Source organism: Salmo salar, chromosome 15 (assembly GCF_965601325.2).
Source record: "Salmo salar chromosome 15, fSalSal1, whole genome shotgun sequence".
Lineage (NCBI taxonomy): Eukaryota > Metazoa > Chordata > Actinopteri > Salmoniformes > Salmonidae > Salmo > Salmo salar.
In genome coordinates this window covers 88,014,594-88,028,206 of record NC_138305.1, presented here as the reverse complement: position 1 = coordinate 88,028,206, position 13,613 = coordinate 88,014,594, and the positions used below count along the sequence as shown (strand labels likewise).

Sequence of the window (13,613 nt, the reverse complement as noted above, 5' to 3'; positions counted from 1 at the left end):
GGCACATAATTGTTACCCAGAAATAGTTTGATATTGAGATAAAAAATGGCTGCATTGGACCTTTAATGCGACAGACCTTGAATGTGTCATTTAACTTAATTTGAATGTATTATGTGTGTATTTGTAATGAATTTGAATAATGGGATTATATACCGTAAATGTCACGATGCTGCTGAAGTAGTTAAAAGGGATTCAAATGAATGAGGTTTTAAAACAAATCTCCTAATTTCTGAGAATTATGGGGAGCAGTGGCTGCTAGTGCCTAATGTGAATAATACTCACTGGGCCTCCTACCTGGAGGTACTGACAGGTCAGGTCCTGGTGACACGACTTGGATTTGAGCAGCGTCCTGTTGACAGTGGCTGAACCCTTCTGGAGCACCTGCCTGGCCTGGCTGAGGGTCAGGGTGGACCAGGAGCCTCGCTTCACCAGGGTGCTCTCTCTGCCTCCTCCTCCCACCAGCTCCCCTCCCCTGGTCCCTGTCAGGTACTTGAGGTCGCTGCTGCTCTTGGAGGCTTTGAGTGTGTGGGCAGAGATGGTGTTGTAACCATGTGGGAGTTGCCTGGGAGGAGCCTGGCTGTCAGACACCGCCCTGCCCAGCGTCATCATGCTAAGTGGGTTACGGTAGCCCACGGCGATAGGGCCAACTTTGGTGGTTGTGTCACTATCCAGGGCATCGTCTGAGCTCCAAAGCCCCAGTGCATTTTGCCTGCTAGGTTGCTGCTTCAGCGTCTCAGTCTTAGCCCTGTCTTTACTCTTACTCCTGCAGGTCTGCCTGGTCCCCTCCTCACCTCCCCCTGTAGTGCTGTTCATGTTGCCCTTGACCACCGAGCCCTCCAGCGACTGGGACTTGTTGAATAGCTTCTGGACAGAGTGCATGATGTGGCGGATCCGTCCGGGACTCTCGCTGCGCTGCTTGGCCACCCTACCCCGGTGGAACTGGAGGGTACTGAAGCCATCCCTCTGCAGGGGCAGGTGCTTCTCCAGCTGGTCTAACAGGTTAGATGGCAGCCGGTTCATCTTGGCCGCTGCCGCAGAAGAGATGGTAGCTGATCCACTTGTGATCATGGGAGCCCCGCTGAGACCCAGGCCCATACCCATTGACATGGAGGTGGACAGGGTGCCCACCCGGCTGCCACCAGGCCTACCTCCGCCCCCGGCAGGGACCATGCAGCCCTGGGAGTAGTCAGACTGTTCCGGTTGGGAGGTGACATGGAGGCGGGGGAAGGTGCTGCTGTTGGACATCTGGTTCAGGGGCAGTAGGCACTCCGGAGGCAGGGGTTGGGGGTTGGAGGCCTGGTAGTGGTGGAGTTGGTGGGGGTCCAAGGTGCCGTAGTGGTTCATGGTGGGGCTCAGGAGGAAGGGACCATGGGGATCAGCGGTCAAGGGGTACAGGGGCTTCTGGGGGCCCCCCGATGGCTCACAAGAGTCCGACAGGTGACGGCTGCGATTGGCACCTAACCCTTTCATGGTGGCCACAGTGCAGGTCTGCTGCTGCTCTTAGAACATGTCTCCAGCTGGGGCGCGTCTACAGCCCTGGTGGGCTCATCCTGGAACAGAGGGGAATAGGATATCTATTAGAATATACAGTATAAGAAAGAGGAAGAGATGGTTACAGTATGAATACGACTCATAGTACGACTCAGTATGAGTACGACTCATACATTACACTTTCCCCTCTGCTGTGATGATGCTGGAGTCAAGCAGTAAAGAACAACCTTAAGTGTTTATAGTACGAGGCTCTACAAATCCACTTAAGCTCATAAACACATTAGATTTGGAGCTCATTAAGCTCTTTTAAGTACTGTAGTGGAGCACTAACTTAAGAGACATATTGAGAGCTTGGGACTATAAGGTTCTGTCTGCAAAAAGATGATTCTGAGATAATTGGCTTTAAAGTTCAGTAACATTTCAACTAACTATCTACTAACCCTAACCCTTATCCTAACCCTAAACTTAACCCTTACCCTAACCCTTACTCTAACGTTAACCCTTACACTAACCCTTATTCTAAACCTTACCCTAACCTTAACCGTAACCTTAGCAAGCAGTTGCTTATCAACAGTTAGTCAGTTGCTTATCAGCAGATACTTTGTTGATAGTATGACCATCTGTAGACAATCTGGACTATCCAAATACAGTGTGACCTAAAGTTCTGAACCCTCATTGGTTTGAATTGTGTCAGCATTTTTTTTAATCTTGTATTCTTTTGAACTTAACAACTTGAATTGGGGTATTTAGAGAACTATAGAGGTAGAGAACATTGAACAGAACAAGATTATGTCAATAATTACATTTGGACAAAAATGCAGATAGAACCTTAAAGTCCCAAGCTCTTGATATGTGTCACACAGCACTTCTTCAGCCATGTTCTTGATAAAGCTAGACCAAAATGCTCTGTAAAACACAGAGGAGTTGCCCTCTGCAAGCAGATTTCTTTATCTTCTCCTAGACACTGGCCTACACACGTCACCATGTCCGCACGGTTCTCCAACTAACCAGCAGGTGGAGCTACAGAACAGACCAACAGCATGCAGGAGGAGTAAAGGGCAGGCCAGGGATTAGAAAACATCAGTGCGTCCCAACTGAGCTCAGGACAGAGAATTTCTAAGTACATACCAGTATATGCTCTGCTCATAAAAATTACATGATTATCTTTATATGCAGACTACATCAAGTGGGAAATTCAAATTTACCATCTGTGCTTGTTAGTCTTTTAATGGTCACTGCCTATTAATAAAGCACCAAATGAATGTCTGACTGAACTTCAAAAAGCGATTAACTTATTTTTATGATTTTATGAAGCTTATTTAGCAATACAAATATAAACTGTGTGTGCATTTCACTGCTGAGAGTGTAACCCTGTCTTCCACTCTGTCTGCCCCTATGTTCTGGGTTTGGTGCGTAGGAATGCAGACCTTGCTGCCGCAACCACCCTGTACAAATGGAAGGTGAACTGCAGGTAGAAACAGATTCAGGTTCACAGAGGTTAACATGGGGAATAAAGCAAACATCTACAGAAGTCCGACACGGGTTGTCTCCCCTTAACCCTAAACCTTACTTTTACCCTAATCTTAACCCTAACCCCTAGCCTAGCTAACATTAGCCAACTAGCTAGAATTTGAAACATATCATACGTTGGGCAAATTGGTAAGATATTGTACGTTCTGCAAATTCGTAACATATCATACAAATTGTAATTCATAACATATCATACGAAATGGGTGATGGACATCCACAAATTAATACATACCATACGAAGCTTAACATATCGTACTAAATGGTGTGTGTCAGATTTACGTACAGAATAATACGAAATGCTCTGAGACCAGGTTGGATGGTTCTTCTCTCTCTCTCTCTCTCTGCTGAATGGCTGTTGTGACATCACCTCTCTGAGACAGGAGACAGGGGGTCCTAAAGCTCTGATGAATGTGGGCCGTATTGTCCTGCCATGGAATTAAAGTCCCATGTGGCCTGTCTGTCAACACGGATAGTGGTTTCCACAGCAACAGGCAGTGCTGGCAAGGTTAGTCAGTCTAGACACGTCTCTCAGTGTGTTCGTCGGTTCTCTCTTCCTGATGCCTCTGACATCACAGCGCTGCCTGGCAAAAAAATTATCTCTGGTACAATGACTCAGGTTACATGCAGCTGGAAGCCTAAAGCATGCTGAGGAAATTGATGATGGAACTGTATGTGGTCACAAGAAAACTAGTGGTAGCCTAGGAATGATTTTTGGAATCAGGAGGGTGCCATGTTTTCCTAGTAGCTCAGAGTAATCTGTTCTTCCTTCAAGCTCTGTAAACATTACATTAAAAAGTATTTTTAAAAAGCCCATATTTATTTGAGACTACTGCTTACCATGCAAGTTGCTTGCTAGAGGAGTAATAACTGTATCATTGAACACACTGCATGGTCATTCAGCATCTCCCTCTACAGCATAGTTGGAAATAAATCCTGCCTCGGAGTTGAGCATGTAGCGCTCACATTTCATTACCACAACATTAGTTTGGGGTTTGTTTCCTTTATCTAACCTTGTGCACTCCATCTGCTGTATGAGAGCTCCCACTTATCTCAGTCTGTCTCGGCTGAAGCAGAGCAGCGCTGTGACAAATACAGCAAGCTTTACAGCAATATAGGCTTTTGTAATTTATCTGCCTAAGCCACACACACACACACACACACACACACACACGGACGCACAGGAGCCCACACGCACACTAACACATGCACGCACACACATGCATACACGTAATCAAATACACACATACATAGACACCCGTACCCACACACACAGCACTCTACAGAGAGATGGTGAGAAGTGCTGCAGCGTAAAGGAATCCATGCATTCCTTGTTCCCAGGGTCAGCCTGACTTGTCTATGGAACCTGGACCACAGGCTCAGAGTTAATTATCAAGTAGAGGGAGGATCCCCTGGGCTCAGGCTGTTGTAAATGCCTGTCACCAGTTCACACACACAATGGGGAAGCACAGGCTTAGCGTTAGTGTCATGGGAGCTGTGGCCTGCCTGCCATGGTAAAAGAGATGTCCACACAGTCAAGGGTAAAATGTTGGTGTAGAAATTTTGGGGGGGGGGGGATCAGTGGGTCCTCCCCCATTTATTTCTTTACATTTTAAAACACATTTCCTGTAATTCTTCACAGTTTGACCTATTATACCTCTCTTGAAGGGTATTTTGAGGGATATATGGAGGGGTATTTTGAAGGGTATTTTGAAGGGGTATTTTGAGAGATATTTTGAGGGGTATATGGAGGGATATTTTGAGGGTTATATGGAGGGGTATTTTGAGGGGTATTTTGAGGAGTATATGGTCTATTTTGAGGGGTATATGGAGGGATACTTTGAAGGGTATTTTGAGGGATATTTTGAGGGGTATATGGAGGGGTATTTTGAGGGGTATACAGTATTGAGGGATATTTTGAAGGGTATTTTGAGGGATATTTTGAAGGGTATTTTGAGGGATATTTTGAGTGGTATTTTGAAGGACCTTTTCAGGGGAATTTTGAGGGGTATATTGAGGGATATTTTGAAGGACATCTGTGGGTGTTGTGTGACAAAACTGCACATGTTAGAGTGGCCTTTTATTGTCCCCAGCACAAGCTGCACCTGTGTAATGATCATGCTGTTTAATCAGCTTCTTGATATGCCATACCTGTCAGGTGGATGGATTAGCTTGGCAAAGGAGCAATGCTAACTAACAGGGATGTAAACAAATTTGTGCACACAATTTGAGAGAATTTTTTTGTTTGTTGTGTATATGGAACATTTCTAGCCTCTTATATTTCAGCTCATGAAACATGGGACCAACACTTTACATGTTACGTTTATATTTTTGTTCAGTATATAATGCTATTCTACACATTTTGTCATGAAGCTGAGAGAAACATTATAAGATTTAAAGCTAATTTCCTGCAATTCTACTCATGCTTATGACATGTTCAAATGCTATCTGGGGAGCCACTGACCTCCAGGGTAATCCCAACCCCCCAAAATATGTATATATAAAAAATAAATAAAGATTATTCATAGAAATCATTGTGGGGGATGAATCGACCTGTTCTGAATATTGTCCCCCCATACCCTGTGACAATTTCACCCATGCCCTGAGTGACAAGACTGCTGGGTCTGTTTCAGCAGCAAGCTGTTCGCCTCTGTCTGTGTGTGTGTGTGTGTGTGTGTGTGTGTGTGTGTGTGTGTGTGTGTGTGTGTGTGTGTGTGTGTGTGTGTGTGTGTGTGTGTGTGTGTGTGTGTGTGTGTGTGTGTGTGTGTGTGTGTTTGCGTAAACATGTAGATGACAATCATTTGTTAGTGTACTTTATGTGATATGCATATTTGTGAGGAGGAAAAGGAGGGGTATGGGGGAGTATCACTATTGAATGTGTATAGCCCTATTCAGTGGTGGGGTTTTCAACAATGAGCAGAGCACAGAGACAGTTCCAAGCCTAATCAGCAGCCTTCAACCCACAGCTGGCTGACATTAACCTGTGTTAGTGAACCCCCCAGCGTCAGACACTGTTACCATATTCCACACTGGGAGCAGAGCATACTTCTGCTCTCATGTCTCCCTCCTATGGAGCTTTGATACTGTAGGACTCCCCGTTGATAGAGATGATGCTACTATTTGAAAGCTGTTCCGGAAGTTCCTACATACTGTGCAGCGTCAGTGAATTTCAGAATGCCATATTTTCTTGGTTTAAGTAAATAGCATGGTGATTTAATGCATTATGTAAACGTTGATTTATGGTTGTTTGGAGACTGAAATACAGCAGGTCTGTGAACTACTAGTGTGTGAAGTGTTTGGTATAAGCACAACAATCAATATAAAATACTATAGAAATTAGATTGGACATGTGTGATGCAGTGTGCACCCACACAGAGGATACCAGTGATCAAGGTGCCTTGGTGCCATTCAAGTAAATGGAAATTCTTCAGGCTGTGCAGGGCTTGATGGATGCAGATTAAAAGGTAAAACAGCAAACCTGCATAACCTAGAAAGTACAAACACCCTTTACTAACACCTACCAGGTAGAGGAGTATGTGTCCTTTGGTGTTGCTGATTTGGTGCAGAACAATTCTAAAAAGAAACATGTGACAGCAAAAAAAGCAGGGGACGTTTGTGTTGTTTTGGCACACATATCATCTACAGAGGCATATGAAATCAAAGAGACAGAGATCTCTTTTAATTCACATTCCTGCATATATGATGTTTGATATTGACTCATATTTCTGTCATCAATAATTATTTAAGACAAAATATTGAAATGATCCTTTAATAGTCTTCCCCCACCATATCTAACAGAATCACATTGCAGAGATGAGATGGTAGGAAACCTATCACCTGTCACTGATGAGCATATTTATTAGTATTATTTACTATTTGATGAAAAAAGATGAGGAAATAATCCTGGTCCATAAGGAATGAATAATTCCAAAACTGCAATTTTAGTGGTCTAATGATTATGAGGCAAATGTACACAAGATTTCAATTGATTTCCATTGTTCAAAATGTTCTAACTCTGACCACTGCACATCAAGTGACTTTGTCCTACAGTAGGCTGAAAACACTGTCCCTGTTTCTAATCATAGATAGACAGCACATGAAGGAGACTATAAATCCTCTACATCCTCACGTTTTTTCCTTTGTATTATCTTTTACCAGATCTAATGTGTTATATTATCCTACATTAATTTCACATTCCACAAACTTCAAAGTGTTTCCTTTCAAATGGTATCAAGAATATGCATATCCTTGCTTCAGGGCCTGAGTTACAGGCAGTTAGATTTGGGTATGTCATTTTAGGCGAAAATTGGGGGGGAAAAGGGGCACATCCTAAAGTCCCAGCAAAATTCTTGCTTGAGAAATGTTTGCCCATTTTAATGGAAATCTGTTACAGTAAGGTACTTCCTTGTTACCCAGAAATGATTTGATATTGATATAAAATGAGAATTCTGAAGATTTGATCTGGCTCTGGTTAATGCAGCAAGCAGCTTAATCTACACAAATAATTTTAAAGCAATATATTTGTCTAGTGACGACAAGCCAGTATTGAACTTTATTTTCCAGACCTGAACCCTGTTAGGCAGTGGAGCCAGCCATTTATTACCAAGCCAAACCCCACAGTGTCCTGCCACTAACCAGGCCTGTAATGAATGTGCTAAGTAGCAGTGCACTTCCCCTTCAGTCTGTGGTGAGGAGGAGGACAGAGGTATTGATCCAGGCCAGGGACAGCTCCTTGTTCAGGGGTGAATATATAGCTGCCTGCTGGGCATCGGCTTTACAAAACACTCCCTAAATAAACACCTCCCTTTCTCTTTCCTTCACTCTCTCTTTCTCATCCGCTCTCTCTCTCTCACTCTCAGACCTTGGCATCAAGTTTGTGTATATCACCCAAATGCTTTGGGATTTTGTTATGTGTGGTCTAACTGATTGTGATTGTGTGGTCTAATAGTTTTTTTATGAACATATGGACTGAATCAGTAATACATTTTAAGGGCATTCATGGAGAATGCTTGGGTCTCAAAGATAGCAAATCATAAGGACTGACACTAACACATTCACATTTCACTTAAAAATTCATAATCCTTCCAAAATTCATGAAGCCCCTGTTCACCCAGGATTGACACTTTACATAAGAGTACACACGTCATTAGTCCCATTGTCTGCCAAGTAGCTCCCAGTCGCCTGTTTCTGTCACAACTGCCTCCTTTTGTTTGAGCCAGTCCCAGCTGTATTCCCTTGGGGGGGGGGGCTGTCTGAGCAGCAGAGACCCAGATAAGGCTGAGGATGACAAGGCTAATCAGAGGACAACCATTAGCATTGTGTTGTTTATTCAAGAGCCTCACTTCCAGCTCAGATATGATTATGATTAGAGAAGGACACATCTCAGACTGGAGCTGTAAACAAGCAAGACTTTACCATTTATCCTCCACAGAGTCTGCATTATTAGATACAAGAAGTAATGTAGGCTAGCCTTGGATTTTAAACAGTGTTATTTCTCCTCTTTTGTTCATGTGTCCCAGAATGGGCAATTACAGTGGGTTGTGAAAGTATTCATCCCCCTTGGCATTTTTCCTATTTTGTTATATTACAACCTGTAATTTAAATGGATTTTTATTTGGATTTCATGTAATGGACATACACAAAATAGTCAAAATCGGTGAAGTGAAATTAAAAAAACAACTTGTTTCAAAAAATACAAATCAAAAACCCTGGAAAAGTGGTGTGTGCATATGTATTCACCCCCTTTGCTATGATGAACAGTCGGGTTTGGAGCGAGTAGTCGTGCTGCACTTCGCTCCGCAGGTAATATTACATTTCATTACATTACAACGGTTTGATTTGTTTGATCTGAGCAATTTTTAGCTAGCTACATAGCTGTCTTTGTATCAAAGATAATTGTGTAGTTTAGAGTAATTATCGAGGTTAGCTAGCCAGCTATTTTCATCCGCCGCGACGCCGTTCTCCAAACTTAGTCAACACTGCTAGCTAGCCAACTTCTACCGACTAGCAGCACTGTAGAAACTAATACATTACAACGGAACGATTTGATTAGTGTAGTGTTAGCTAGCTACATAGTTGTCTTTGCTGTCTTTGTATCTAAGATAATTGTGTAGTTTAGAGTAATTATCGAGGTTAGCTAGCCAGCTATTTTCGTCCGCCGCGACGCCGTTCTCCAAACTTAGTCAACACACCTAGTCAACATCCAACCCACTGCTAGCTAGCCAACCTTTACCGACTAGCAGCACTGTAGAAACTAATACATTACAACGGAACAATTTGATTAGTGTAGTGTTAGCTAGCTACATAGTTGTCTTTGCTGTCTTTGTATCTAAGATAATTGTGTAGTTTAGAGTAATTATCGAGGTTAGCTAGCCAGCTATTTTCGTCCTCCGCGACGCCATTTTCCAAACCTAGCCAACTTTTACCGACGAGCAGCATTGTAGAAACTAAATACATTACAAAGGAACGTCTTGATTAGTGTTATGTTAGATATCTACATAGTTGCCTTTGTATCATGATAAAGGTGAAGTACTGAAACTATCGAGGTTACCTAGCCAGCTACACTTACAAACAAAGTCAACAACGCAGCCACTGCTAGCTAGCCTACTTCACCAGCCAGCAGTACTGTATCATTTTAGTCATTTTAGTCAATAAGATTTTTGCAATGTAAGCTTAACTTTCTGAACATTCGAGACGTGTAGTCCACTTGTCATTCCAATCTCCTTTGCATTAGCGTAGCCTCTTCTGTAGCCTGTCAACTATGTGTCTGTCTATCCCTGTTCTCTCCCCTCTGCACAGGCCATACAAACGCTTCACACCGCGTGGCCGCTGCCACTCTAGCCTGGTGGTCCCAGCGCGCACGACCCACGTGGAGTTCCAGGTCTCCGGCAGCCTCTGGAACTGCCGGTCTGCGGCCAACAAGGCAGAGTTCATCTCAGCCTATGCTACCCTCCAGTCCCTCGACTTCTTGGCACTGACGGAAACATGGATTACCACAGATAACACTGCTACTCCTACTGCTCTCTCCTCGTCTGAACACGTGTTCTCGCATACCCCGAGAGCATCTGGCCAGCGGGGTGGAGGCACTGGAATCCTCATCTCTCCCAAGTGGACATTCTCTCTTTCTCCCCTGACCCATCTGTCTATCTCCTCCTTTGAATTCCATGCTGTCACAGTTACCAGCCCATTCAAGCTTAACATCCTTATCATTTATCGCCCTCCAGGTTCCCTTGGAGAGTTCATCAATGAGCATGACGCCTTGATAAGTTCCTTTCCTGAGGATGGCTCACCTCTCACAGTTCTGGGTGACCTCCCCACGTCTACCTTTGACTCATTCCTCTCTGCCTCCTTCTTTCCACTCCTCTCCTCTTTTGACCTCTCCCTCTCACCTTCCCCCCCTACTCACAAGGCAGGCAATACACTTGACCTCATCTTTACTAGATGCTGTTCTTCCACTAATCTCATTGCAACTCCCCTCCAAGTCTCCGACCACTACCTTGTATCCTTTTCCCTCTCGCTCTCCTCCAACACTTCTCACTCTGCCCCTACTCAGATGGTATTGCGCCGTCGCAACCTTCGCTCTCTCTCTCCCGCTACTCTCTCCTCTTCCATCCTATCATCTCTTCCCTCTGCTCAAACCTTCTTCAACCTATCTCCTGATACTGCCTCCTCAACCTGAGGAGGGTTGAGGAGGCAGAATCAGGAGATAGGTTGGAGAAGGTTTCTGCATCCTTTGACTCTCTATGTCCCCTATCCTCCAGGCCGGCTCGGCCCTCCCCTCCTGCTCCGTGGCTCGACGACTCATTGCGAGCTCACAGAACAGGGCTCCGGGCAGCCGAGCGGAAATGGAGGAAAACTCGCCTCCCTGCGGACTTGGCATCCTTTCACTCCCTACTCTCTACATTTTTCTCTTCTGTTTCTGCTGCTAAAGCCACTTTCTACCACTCTAAATTCCAAGCATCTGCCTCTAACCCTAGGAAGCTCTTTGCCACCTTCTCCTCCCTCCTGAATCCCCCCCCCCCCCCTCTGCGGATGACTTCGTCAACCATTTTGAAAAGAAGGTTGATGACATCCGCTCCTCGTTTGTTAAGTCAAACGACACCGCTGGTCCACTTTCTACCACTGGTCCTGCTCACATTGCCCTACCCTATGCTTTGACCTCTTTCTCCCCTCTCTCTTCAGATGAAATCTTGCGACTTGTGACGGCCGGCCGCCCAACAACCTGCCCGCTTGACCCTATCCCCTCCTCTCTCCTCCAGACCATTTCCGGAGACCTTCTCCCTTATCTCACCTCGTTCATCAACTCATCCTTGACCACTGGATACGTCCCTTCTGTCCTCAAGAGAGCGAGAGTTGCACCCCTTCTCAAAAAACCTACACTCGATCCCTCCGATGTCAACAACTACAGACCAGTTTCCCTTCTTTCTTTTCTCTCCAAAACTCTTGAGCGTGCCGTCCTTGGCCAGCTCTCTTGCTATCTCTCTCAGAATGACCTTCTTGATCCAAATCAGTCAGGTTTCAAGACTGGTCATTCAACTGAGACTGCTCTTCTCTGTGTCACGGAGGGTCTCCGCACTGCTAAAGCTAACTCTCTCTCCTCTGCTCTCATCCTTTTAGACTTATCTGCTGCCTTTGATACTCTGAACCACCAGATCCTCCTCTCCACCCTCTCTGAGTTGGGCATCTCCGGCGCGGCCCACGCTTGGATTGCGTCCTACCTGACAGGTCGCTCCTACCAGGTGGCGTGGCGAGAATCTGTCTCCGCACCACGTGCTCTCACCACTGGTGTCCCCCAGGGCTCTGTTCTAGGCCCTCTCCTATTCTCGCTATACACCAAGTCACTTGGCTCTGTCATATCCTCACATGGTCTCTCCTATCATTGCTATGCAGACGACACACAATTAATCTTATCCTTTCCCCCTTCTGATAACCAGGTGGCGAATCGCATCTCTGCATGTCTGGCAGACATATCAGTGTGGATGACGGATCACCACATCAAGCTGAACCTCGGCAAGACGGAGCTGCTTTTCCTCCCGGGGAAGGACTGCCCGTTCCATGATCTCGCCATCACGGTTGACAACTCCATTGTGTCCTCCTCCCAGAGTGCTAAGAACCTTGGCGTGACCCTGGACAACACCCTGTCGTTCTCCACTAACATCAAGGCGGTGACCCGATCCTGTAGGTTCATGCTCTACAACATTCGCAGAGTACGACCCTGCCTCACACAGGAAGCGGCGCAGGTCCTAATCCAGGCATTTGTCATCTCCCGTCTGGCTTACTGCAACTCGCTGTTGGCTGGGCTCCCTGCCTGTGCCATTAAACCCCTACAACTCATCCAGAACGCCGCAGCCCGTCTGGTGTTCAACCTTCCCAAGTTCTCTCACGTCACCCCGCTCCTCCGCTCTCTCCACTGGCTTCCAGTTGAAGCTCGCATCCGCTACAAGACCATGGTGCTAGCCTATGGAGCCGTGATGGGAACGGCACCTCCGTACCTTCAGGCTCTGATCAGTCCCTACACCCAAACGAGGGCACTGCGCTCATCCACCTCTGGCCTACTGGCCCCCCTACCTCTGAGGAAGCACAGTTCCCGCTCAGCCCAGTCAAAACTGTTCACTGCTCTGGCACCCCTATGGTGGAACAAGCTCCCTCACGACGCCAGGACAGCGGAGTCAATCACCACCTTCCGGAGACACCTGAAACCCCACCTCTTTCAGGAATACCTGGGATAGGATTAAGTAATCCTTCTACCCCCCCCCCCCCCCCCCCTAAAAGATTTAGATGCACTATTGATTTAGATGCACTATTGATGCACTGGATATCATAAGGTGAATGCACCAATTTGTAAGTCGCTCTGGATAAGAGCGTCTGCTAAATGACTTAAATGTAAATGTAAATGATGCCCCTAAATAAGATCTGGTGCAACCAATTACCTTCAGAAGTCACATAATTAGTTAAATAAAGTCCACCTGTGTGCAATCTAAGTGTCACATGATCTGTCACATGATCTCAGGATATATACACCTGTTCTAAAAGGCCCCAGAGTCTGCAACACCACTAAGCAAGGGGCACCACCAAGCAAGCGGCACAATGAAGACCAAGGAGCTCTCCAAACAGGTCAGGGACAAAGTTGTGGAGAAGTACAGATCAGGGTTGGGTTATAAAAAATATCAGAAACTTTGAACATCCCACAGAGCACCATTAAATCCATTATTAAAAAATGGAAAGAATATGGCACTACAACAAACCTGCCAAGAGAGGGCCGCCCACCAAAACTCACAGACCAGGCAAGGAGGGCATTAATCAGAGAGGCAACAAAGAGACCAAAGATAACCCTGAAGGAGCTGCAAAGCTCCACAGCGGAGATTGGAGTATCTGTCCATAGGACCACTTTAAGCCGTTCACTCCACAGAGCTGGGCTTTACGGAAGAATGGCCAGAAAAAAGCCATTGCTTAAAGAAAAGAATAAGCAAATACGTTTGTTGTTTGCCAAAAGGCATGTGGGAGACTCCCCAAACATATGAAGAAGGTACTTTGGTCAGATGAGACTAAAATTGAGCTTTTTGGCTATCAAGGAAAACCATGTCTGGCGCAAACCC

The 13,613-nt window shown here is 45.6% G+C and overlaps 1 protein-coding gene across 1 annotated transcript in view; it reads right to left on the bottom strand.

Moving 5' to 3' along the window:
- LOC106572356 (disks large-associated protein 4) overlaps nt 1-13,613 on the bottom strand; it is a 115,135-nt gene that overhangs the window by 31,209 nt on the left and 70,313 nt on the right. Inside the window, exon 2 of the mRNA XM_014146417.3 lies at nt 295-1,550. Coding sequence (XP_014001892.1) covers nt 295-1,470 — 1,176 coding nt within the window. The 5' untranslated portion in view covers nt 1,471-1,550. The remainder of the gene's footprint in view (nt 1-294; nt 1,551-13,613) is intronic.